We start from the raw sequence: 10,952 nt of genomic DNA on the forward strand, positions 1-10,952 counted from the left end.
TAAATTTTAGAAAGTATAATTCTATTAAATTAATTTGACTGAAGTAAATTTTTTAAAAATTAAAAATTCCTTCCCATTATCCATAAACAGAAAGAGCTAGCAACTGATGAAGAGTGTCCTAAAATGTGTGCTTACAAGTTGGTGACTATCAAATTTAAATGGTGGGGACTGCAGAACAAAGTTGAAAACTTTATACAAAAGGTAAGTGCTTCTCCCTTGCTGGGATGTTGCTGGGGAGGTGGGATTGGAGGTGGGCAGGTAGGTAGGCAGGGTGGGTCTGTGTTGACGTGGGGTTTTTTGAGGAGAAACAGTGATGAACCTGCCTGTTGCTTACAGCCAAGCAATTTCTGTTTATTTCTTCAGCAAGTACAACCATTTGTGTCTTGAGCTCTAGCAATGCTGTTTCATTGGTGGTACTAGAATAACTTTCCAAGTTAAAAAAGCAACAGTATAAGCAAAGAGTGTGTGTCATGTAGGTGTAACATTTGATTTTTGTAAGCAACACTTGCCAGGAAGAGAATTCTTCGATTCTTTGGGTTTTTTTTCCTCGTAAGTTGGAAGTTGCATAAAATGTGCTGGTGTTTCTCTAGTATTTTATGTTCTAGTTTTCTTATGAAACTGTGTTTGTGTTTCTGCTAATCCTAAACTATTTGATTATTTTTTTTTTTAATTGAATGCTTACAAAACCAGGTATGATGCAGGCAGAATCCAGTGCACTAGGATTTAGTTGGCAGTTGTGGTGTTTTGTCAAATTGTTTGCGTCTTATTTCGTTACTGCTGTATCATCAGAATATGAATTGTAAAATATTTTTTAAAGTAGAATGTGAACTTATGTGTAGGCAAAGTGTTTAATCTTGACCATCATGCCACTTCTCTCTAATCCAGAGAAAATGTGCTGTAACAGTGAGTTAACCAAAACATGATATTCCAGTAGCAATTGGGCATAGTGTTCCCTCACAGACAACCAACGCCAGACCTTTTTCATTCTGATGGCTAGGACTCTTAGTTCTGAGTGGACCACAGAGCTAACTGCATTAAATGCTTATGAATTTCAATAAATATGATGGCAAAAGAGAAAAGCTTCAAACAGTAGTAATTGAAAATGAGATGGAGAGGTAGTTTGTGATGGCCACAGTACAAAGTAAGGATAAGGAGACATTGGAGACTCTCTTTAATGTGGTGGTGGTTCTGGGAAGGAATTGCCCATCACACATTTCAAACTGAACACTGTTAGGGAATAAGCTGAGCAGAAGAGCCAAGATTGGTTCTGTGGTCTAATGAGGAGTATTTGAAGATAGGACTTTTGTTTTTTTTTTTTAACCTTGCTTTACCTGAAGCTGATTCTTTAGAGGAAGTTATCTCTGTCTGCTAGCTGTCAAGAACCGTATGTTAGATTTAACCAGCATTGTTTTTGAGGACAGTCAGCAGCTTAAGCGATGCAAAATCTGGGAGCAAATGAACAAGATGTGAACTTCAGGTGGCAACTTGGGTAACTGAAGAACATGCAGAAGTCTGAGTTTTAGTAGTAAAATAGATTTCTGTGTTGTATATATGTGACTACTTTTATCAGAGTGCTCAGAAGCAATACTCGTAATTTTGCAGATTGAAGTTTTATATGATGCATCTTTCATCATCCAAGTCACCATTATAAAAGTTGAGATTCCAGGGCACTAGAGATGGACTGAGCTGGCAAGTTGCAGTTCTTCAACATAACACAGGGAGGTTTTGGGGCTGGCAGGTATTTTGAAATGTGAAACCTACTGATTTAAGTAGAAGAGGTACAGTGAAAATATTCTTACTGTGATTGATTCAGAACACAGCTATGTGTGATTTAACAAAACAGCTGTGGAATCCTTAGCTTGAATATTTATACTTTCAAGGTTTTTGTACCTTTGAAATTGCATGTCAGATATTACTGGGATGCTGATTTGGTACAAATCGCAAGTGTGCCATCTTTGGAGTCAGACATACTTCCCTTTTTTGCTTCATTCTGGCTTTAGGAATTGGCCATTCTTGGTTTTTAATAGCGAGCACAAAACCTGTGACAGTTCTGTCATAGATTTTTATACAGTTCATGCTAAATATTCTAGCTGTTGTGATGCTACATTTATTCTGTCTAATGCCATCTTGGAGCTAGAACGGGTTTTAAAAGGATTCTTCAGAATTTTCAAGTAACATGAATTGCTGAACTTTCTTGAAACTTTTTTTTTATACTGAAATTTGTTAACTTTTTCCATGTTAAAGCATGTGAGAAATGAGATGACTTTAAATTGGATCGAGGAATGTGAGAAGGCTGAACCTGTAGCAATGTGAAACAGCATGCACCTAAAGATTATAACTTTTCAAATTGAACAGCTGCAATCACTTCACCAGTCTTTGGCAAAACGTAGGCCTATTAGCTAATGTTTGTTTATCTTCTTAAAGCAAGAAAAAAGGATATTTACCAACTTTCATCGCCAGTTGTTCTGTTGGATTGACAAGTGGATTGATCTGACTATGGAAGACATTAGGAGAATGGAGGATGAAACCCAAAGGGAGCTGGAAGCAGTAAGAATGCTTTTTTTTAAGGTTGATGTTTGTGTGCTATCTGCCTGTAGATACACTGTTTATGTGTTCGGGAATTGACGCAAGTTACGTTGTGTCCATCCCCTTCTGTGTGTTTGGGCAATTGCTGATGAACATTACAGCCCCTTTAGTGATTCTCCTGTGCAGACCCATGCACTTCAAGCTTCTGCATACTGTGTTGTGTCAAGCTGGAAGTGGCTGTAAGGTAAATATTTCTGATGTTACTAAATCCAGAATGTCTGCCCTGACCACCTCTTTATTTATGGTACCATACTCATTGCACAAAGTCCCGTGCAGTGCCTTTTTACCACTTGTCAGTCAGAATTCAGAGCTGTCATCTTGCTTTCCCATCACGTGTCTTGCTTTCTTTCATTTCTAATCATAATTAGATCTGATTACTTTTTCTCTTCAAACATGTCTTCAAACAAGCTTGAATATGTCACACAACAGCTATTCCGCTCATCCTGATAGCACACCAAAACTGAGAATTTTACTTGCAAAAAGGAAGTCAGTAAAATTAACAGGCTTGAGATGGTGTCAATTTTCATGCTTTAGTGGCTGTGAGGACCAGATACGTATAGCCTGATCTGTCTTTGAACTGATGTCTAGAAGGAAACTCATCCATAGGGCACTTTCTCTTTCCTTTAAGAGGTAGAGGAACATCACAGGCTAGGCAGGAAGCCGCCTTCTGTAGTGTCTTTCCAGAGCGTGACCTTTTGGCATGAACCTTTCTCATTTTAAATCCTGCTGGTTTTTTAAGTTTTTGCAGTCTTTGGATTTGCAGTTCTATTTCCTTCCCATTTTGCCAATTGCTTTATGCCCCAAACCCGTTCAACTTGTCAGCTTTCCTTCCATTGTCTTGGTTCTTTCAAGACACGAAGTATGTTCAGCTATAACTCGCTTTTTTGCATGGTTTAACTCATTTCAGCTGCCAGACATCTTTAAAGAGATTGCCTGGTGCTTTAGACCTACTGTTGACAGTGGTTCTGAAGTGCGTTTTGTGGTTTGTGCCCACGACATCTTTTCTTTTAGTATCCAAACTAGCTGCAACTCCTCCATCCCCACTTGTTATGCTCTCCATGTTTGGACTTTATGAACTGTGTGGAGCCATCTTGCATTGCGTAGAGATGTTTTCTGGATTTGGAAGAAGTTCCTTCACTGTTCTGTATGTTAGTAGGTAGATGTTCTGAACTGGTAAAACCAAACTTTCTTTTCAAATAAGCTGAAGGGATTGTCTGCTTTGGCAGTTCCCAGAATATGCTTTGGAAAAGAATGATGCTTTTTCACTCTTGCAAACATTGTGCTCTCTCATTGGCATTTGGATATTTTTGATTATGGCAGGTGTTCTCTCAAATCACGTGGATTTCTTCTTTAATTCTACTTCATGCCAGAACCTATTTCTAAAACCGCCTGTTCCTAGGTGTCTGTGAAGGAGGAAAGAGTAACCACTTTCCTCTCTATAACTGATTTTTGTCAGAAGGGTTCTCATTTGCTGTCAGAAGGGTTCTCATTTGCTCACCCATAGTTCTTTATTTGGAATGAAACAGACTTCATCCAATTTCTGAGGAAGGATAGTGGCAGTGTGAGGAGTGCATACAAGGCATGTATTGGAGAGAGTAAGCAGCACTTGACACACCTATGTGCATGAGAAAATTTCCCTTTTGGGTCTCTGTGGACTGTGGATGTTTGTCTTGCAGAGAAAGTTCTGTTTCACATTTCTCACTGGTAAGTAACTTATTTAAAATACTTTTGGCAAAATATTTGCTGCTTTTTAGTTCTTACCTTAAGCAAAAACCAGATCACGTGTTTTTGGGCATAACGTTTATCCTCATTCTTAAATATCAAACGTATTTAATTACTATTTTCTTGTTTTGCAAAGCAATGCAAATAGTTTATTTCAAATAGTTTGTTGTGTAAGATGTTAGCATCAGCGTATTACTTGTTGAAAAAGTCAGTTTTTCACAAGAGAAATGTATTGATTAGTTACACTAACACAGCTTTTCTATGTGTATTGTGAAATGTGAGAGGAGTGGGGACCTAATACTGTTAAAATATTTTGTTTTTTCTCAACTGTTATAATAGGGGTATCTACAAACACCTATAAATGATGCAATTGCAAGGTTTTTGTGGTGAAGTGCATTATTGGAGAATAACCTAAAGGCAAAAACGTCACTGCCAAATAAAATATGAATGCTAATCTTATCCCAAATAATTTGGTTTTATGTTTCATATTCAACTACTTCATCCATTGTGCTAAACAGTAACTTTCATTAAATGCCAAGTATACCACAAAACATTTGTTTTATGGCCAGGACCACTGGGAAGTGAATGCTTAGTGATAAGGTGCTTAATATGACAAGAATATCTTCGTACTTCCATCCCTGCAGAGAAATAGTCGGCTTTTTTGACAGTGTTGCACTATGCAGTTCTGTGATGCTTAAGAACAAACAACTGCTGAAAGTAAGCCTAATAATATTGGCAGCATTACATTTTCTTACATACATTGCTTTCTGTTGCTATTTCCTTTCTCATTAACACCCTTTCTTCTTCGTGGTTTGAGCTAATCTTTCTCTTTGGATTCTGTGCACATTTTGGTTCTTTTGTTGGTCCTGTTCTTCATCTTAAGTTGATTTTTATGATCAGGATCTCTGCTTTTGTTACTTTTTTGTTACTCTCTGAATCCTCATCAGTGTTCTTCCAGAGTTTCTCTCTCCCAGCCCATCCTTTTCTCACTATTTTTCTTTATCTTTCACTTAGTAGTTTATATATCTGACTCCTGGAGATGAGGAGCACCTGTACTTCATTAAATACATGTCAGTAATCAGGGCACAGTAGAAAAACATCCGACCCTGCCAAAGCACTGTGACCGATCTACCTCGTCTTTGCGAGGGTAGAAATGCTACATTGGGTATTTCAAGCAGTGTGGCTCCATGCTGAAGTATCACGGGCTGTTAAAAATCTAAGAAGCATAATTTACAGCTGCTGTACGGTTCCCAGGCTTCCCCACCCAAAAGAAACTCTGTATACCCCGTCCCCAAAAAACCTCAGTAGTGGCTGAGGCTGGTTCTGGTCCTGGCCAGGGAAGAGTAGTCCTGGTCATGTAGATCGTTACTTCTCTTACTAACCAACAGCGCAATAGCTTCTTTATGTGGTAGCTCACAGTTTTATTTTACGTTTAGATGCGTAAGAAGGGTTCCGTTCGAGGCACTTTGGCTGCTGACGTCTAGAGGAGTTCTCTGTAGGTTCTGAGGCAAATCAAGCTGTGTAAGTCAACTGCTGGATGGAAAAGGAGAAAAGTGATTGATGCTCTGATGGATGGGAATTGCTGGCAGAAATCATCTAAATGGACGTATATCCAGATAACACTTCTGGGCCTTACCTCCCTCCTGTTTGATAACCTTGTTGTGATCAACAGTTGGAGATGACCCTTGGTGTCCAGGGTACATAGAGACCTTCTCCATGGACGGGCACTGTAATAGGCTGGGCAGGAGCTCGGTCCGGTGGCAGAATGCCTGAGGCGTTGGCCACGTAACCTGGTTCTTTGTGCTTATCTAGTACAGAAACCCAAAGCGCGTGACCTGTTGTCGTCACCGCGCTGGCACTGAGCGCTGAAGCCTGCAAGTAGTCTTTTGGGCACAAATCAGAAAAGTCAGTGAGCATCATTTTGCTACACACTTAGTAGCAAAGTGATATGTGGACTCAGTCCACGTAATTCAGGGAAAGTGTGGACTGTCATCTTCAAAGCACGTTAAGTTCTTGAAATCCAGCTCCACGCAGATATTGATAAATATTAAATTATGTTAAAACTGTTACTGCGGGAAACCGACTGTCCAAGAGTTGCAAGCTTTTGAGTATTTGTGTCCAGTACTTTAATGTTGGTGTTTCCTGCTGTGACTGTTTTAATACTGCAGATGGGATCCCCAGCCAAAGCAGTTTTAAAATCCTGCTGATTAGTGTGAGGCTCCTCAGAGACTGGAGCTGCTGTCCACCAGTGAGGACAGCACTCAAATTAAGATTCCCTAACAAGTCTTGCATTGCTTCGGTATGACTTGCTCAGTCCTGGTGATGTTTTGACTGCCCTGCCTATTTTTCTTGGAGATTAATAAAACTGCCTATTTGGAACTTACTGTCTGAGGAAACTATTAATGCTTAATTGTATATTTTCTTTCTCCACAGTTACGTAATCAAGGCCAAGTCAGAGGAACAAGTGCTGCCAATGATGAATGATGATGGATTTAACCGTCACATGCAGTGTTGATATACAAATGTGTGTGTGGATGCATGATTATTTGTATATAATTATATATACGCACATGCATACTGAAGGGGGTTGTTACAGTGTCTCCAGGGTACTATACCTGTCCTCAGCAAAGAGTCAAAGGAAACTGCTTTCATTATGTATACCTGAAGCAAATAAAAATCAACTGAGTAGTGTCATTTAAAGGATGAATTAACTGCAGAATTATGCTAACTGGTATGTTTCATGAATGTCAATACTGGACCAATTTATTCCCTACTTGTTTTTTTCCTGTCTTGAGTCACTCTGCTATAACTTGCCCATATCTCATTGTAAAGAAACAGATTCAAATAAGTTAATTTCAGTTTTGTGTCTTCCCTATGTGATTATTTTTGGAATAGGAACAACGAATGTATTTATAGCTATTTATTTCTGGATTGTCATTATCCTATAGTCAAATCAGAAAAAAGTTTCTATTAGTGGAAATTGGAAGACTTTTACTGTTGAATATGTTTAACCCAAACTTTACCCATTCACTGATTTAAAAGGAAAAAAACCATGTTTTATTGGACTTTTGTACATTGAAATGCTAATGTTTTTTCTTCATTAAAATTGGCAAGATTAAGGAAAAATGGCTTGTGATTTATAAAATATCGCAACTTGAAATTTTCCAAAAGCTGGCTTTTTAGACAAAGATACTGACAATACTTGTAGAATATTTCAAATATATCTTAGGCCATGCAGTGAAAGTGAAGGGGGGTGATAGCCCTTCCCTAAAGTAATGCTTCCTGTTAACAAAATCACTGTTTTCCAGAGTTTCACTTTGGAAGCTATGCAAATGGTCTTGATTTCACACACATCGCGCAATGGAATATAATTGTGATTTTAGCTCTTTTCATGTTGAAAATACACTTTAAAAGACATGTATACTTTCAGATACGATGAAAGTTTAAATTGTAGCATTTGACATATTTCTCTGATATTTGTTAGGAGTAGACACATAAAAGATGGTATAATAAAGACCTCCTGTAGATAACTCTCAAATAGGGAGAATGTCTTCAGCATTTTTTAAGGAAATATTCAGAGCATATCATAGATATATATTATGAAAATGCTTGCTAGATCAGAAACAAATTATTTTAAAAACACTAGTTAGATAAAATTCTATTAATGCCTGGTTTCCTCCCAGCATCCCCAGAAACCTCAGTGGGGCAAGCCTTGCTTAAGCTTCCACCTTCATAATCTCACATACATCCAAGTATTTTGGAGTCATTTTGGACCTACTTTGCTTACAAAAGGAGTGATCTGATTTCCATTACGGGCAGTGACAGAATTTTCCTAAACTTCCAGGGTAGGCCAGGTCTGCCGTGCGACTTGCCCTGCCGGGCGCCTGTCTGCTGGCAGTGCCAGGCACTGGCACATCTGCCGGGGCCTGGGCATTTGTACCTCTCGCCTGTGTAATTGCACCCTCCTACCCTCCCTGCTGCAAATTTTTTTTTTTTTCCTTTCTGGATTAGCAGTTAAATGGTTATTTGTCCTCTGTACCATCAGGAGGTTGGTTTTGTAAATATACATAGAGACATGCACACATGTGCACACACACATATGATTTTAAAAGTGTTTACAGCCAGGAGGGCTGCTGCACACCTGGGAACCGAAGGGCTCAGTTCTCTCTTCAGTGCTGGAATCTGAGTCCCACTGTCATTAATATGAGTCATAATGCAAACTGAGGGAAAGGGACCCTACAGCTTTCATGTTTTTCGACTAGTGAAAATTTGAGAGAATCTTGTAGTGAATGTAAAATGTTTAGTTTACTTTGGCAGTCTCTGGTGTGACCTACAGTAAAACAGTCAATGAAATTTAATTAAATAAATTTGATCATAAAATGCTCTGTCTCTTGTCTTAGGTATTAGTATTTGCAGTTTGCTAATGAGCTGGAATGTAGTTTTATTGAGCTGTTCAAGAAGTCCTCTAAGGATGCGCTCCAGTGATTGTGAGCTCAAACCTGTGTTTAAATGTTCGGGGAGGGAAGGGCTTGATTGGATTTTTGTTTTGTTTTTAGGATTTCAAACGGAGCAAGGCGCCTTGCCACTATCTAGAGTAGGGAGAAGATGGTTTGCTTTTGTTGTGTATTATGACTGCCTACCTTAACGTGCCAGGCTGACAGTTTTGCAGACACTTGCATTTGATGTTCCTGGTCTACAGCGGCTCTCTGGTCTGTGGCTGTCTTCATGTGTTACAGCTGCTGCTAATTCTGCATCTTGCCAATGCAAGGAAAGGGTCACCCCCCTGTGCAGAGGGGCCGGGGTGGTGCAAGGAGGAGGCTGCAGCACTGCCGGGCTGGCATTGGGGAATGGAGGCGTGGAAGTCGCCTTGCCCAGTGCAGAGGCTGATTTCCAAAAGCATGGCTCCTTCAGGCTGAAGTAGTGAACAACTTGCAGAACACCTGAGGAACTGCGGGTCTCTTGGCAAGGGTGGCTGAGGAACCTTTTAAGCTGGGGTAAGATCATATGAGTATAGAATATGTATGTATGGGGTGTGGGGGAACAGTTGGGCAATTACAGGCCCATTTAGTCTGGTGTCAGTGATATGCAAAGCTTCAGAACAGACTGGAGAAATAATTAGAAATGGAGTAAGTAATATAAAATTAATAGAGGCAGCTGCAAGTGGGTTGCAGGGGATGATTGTGGCATGTACCGGAGCACTTGCGGTGTCCTTGGAAGAATAAAGAGATGTATTAGACTGGGAGAGGTGAAGCAGCTCAGAGCAGCAGAGGTGGAGTCCGGGTGGGAGAAGGGGGTGGTGGGTGGTGGGTGCCTCTCGAGCAGTGCGTGGTGCCGGGGGTGCCCATGAGAGCGGACCCTCCCCAGCTGGTCCTCCTTGTCCAGCTCCCCTCTCCTCATAGCTCTCACCTGCCTGGCTGCGAAGGGGGCTCGCAGCTGCCTTCGCTTCGCAGACTGGTGGCTTCCAGGCCTGCGTGGGGAGGGCAGCGGAGGCGGCAGGGGCAGCTGCTCGAGTCGAGAGGGGCTTGTGGAGAAGTTCGTGTTTCTGCCCGGCAGCACTGGCCTTTCCTGGCTGCGTCACTGATCAGATGCGTCTCCTGGTAAGTTAGCTGGCCTCAAGATGAGGAGCAGGAGCTCGCTAACGCTGATTAAAACCATTGTTCCACAGGATGAGAAATGTAGAAATGGACCGTGGGCTGCCAATCTGCTGAAGCTGCTGGATTTCAGAAAGCATTTGTGATTTTTAAAAGTTTTTTTTAAAAACACGTAGTCATTGTTAGGTAGCGTGGGGTCCTCTTTCTCCCCGATCAGGCCCCAGTAGGTGCTGCAAGAGCTGCAGAGTGGAACAAGAAGAGACTTTGTGCTCAGTACGTACCGGACAGAAGCTTGCCTCTCAGTGCCCTGTTGGAAGCTGGGTCTGGTCTCCCCTCCCTGGCTTCAACTTTCTTATAATGGAGCATCCCAGTACCGACCTAGTCTTTATTTCAAGTATTTAAAAATAACCTAACTGCTGGAGTGAGGAAGAGGTGATCAGAATTGTGGCAGGAAAAATACTCTGTTCAGTCATATAACTGATAAATTACAGAAAGGCTTGAGAGTAATGGCTGCTTATTGCAAGGCAACTTTGCAGTTTTTACAACAATAGTGCAACTTTTCCTCTCGGGTCCCAGTTTTCAGCATTTCCTGATGAAAGCTTGAGTTAAACTGGCATCTGCATTGCTGCCTGGAATTGTCTGCACCAAGGCTTACTCCTGTATTTTTTCTTCCCCTCCTCTCAGCACTTGCCACACATGAGCTTTCGCTGATGAGGTAGCTGGCACTGGGTTTACTGCCTGTCCCTGCTGACCGGGTACGCTCAGGGTTTGCCCCCTGACCGCAGAGGCTGCTCATGGCTGGAGAACAGCCGAGGGATGCGGAGCGCGGCAGGGGCAGCTGGAGCAGGAGCTGCTGTTGCCCCTGAGCGCTGGGATGTGTTATGGGATGCTGGAAGTGACTTCCAGCAATGCTTTAGTCCGGAGAGGTACCTCAGAGACACAGCATTTCTCTACAGCAGTGCGTGTGAGGAGCAGAGGGTCTCGCACTAAGGCTCGGTCCATGCCGGACGCGGCACCTCAGCGCTGGAGGCTGGCGCCAGGGAAGAGCAGCAG

The 10,952-nt window shown here is 41.4% G+C and overlaps 1 protein-coding gene across 1 annotated transcript; it reads left to right on the plus strand.

Annotated features, from left to right (window-relative positions):
* Positions 1–90: 90 nt before the first annotated feature.
* Positions 91–7,434, plus strand: LOC104077648 (phosphatidylinositol transfer protein beta isoform-like; the record flags this gene model as incomplete). The annotated part of the gene is made up of 3 exons (XM_009578947.1): positions 91–201; positions 2,425–2,547; positions 6,742–7,434. Coding segments are annotated over 3 exons (285 nt in total), but the record flags the coding sequence as incomplete, so codon positions are not given.
* Between the last annotated feature and the right edge of the window lie 3,518 nt (positions 7,435–10,952).

Source organism: Fulmarus glacialis, unplaced genomic scaffold, assembly GCF_000690835.1.
Source record: "Fulmarus glacialis isolate BGI_N327 unplaced genomic scaffold, ASM69083v1 scaffold31985, whole genome shotgun sequence".
Taxonomy (NCBI): domain Eukaryota; kingdom Metazoa; phylum Chordata; class Aves; order Procellariiformes; family Procellariidae; genus Fulmarus; species Fulmarus glacialis.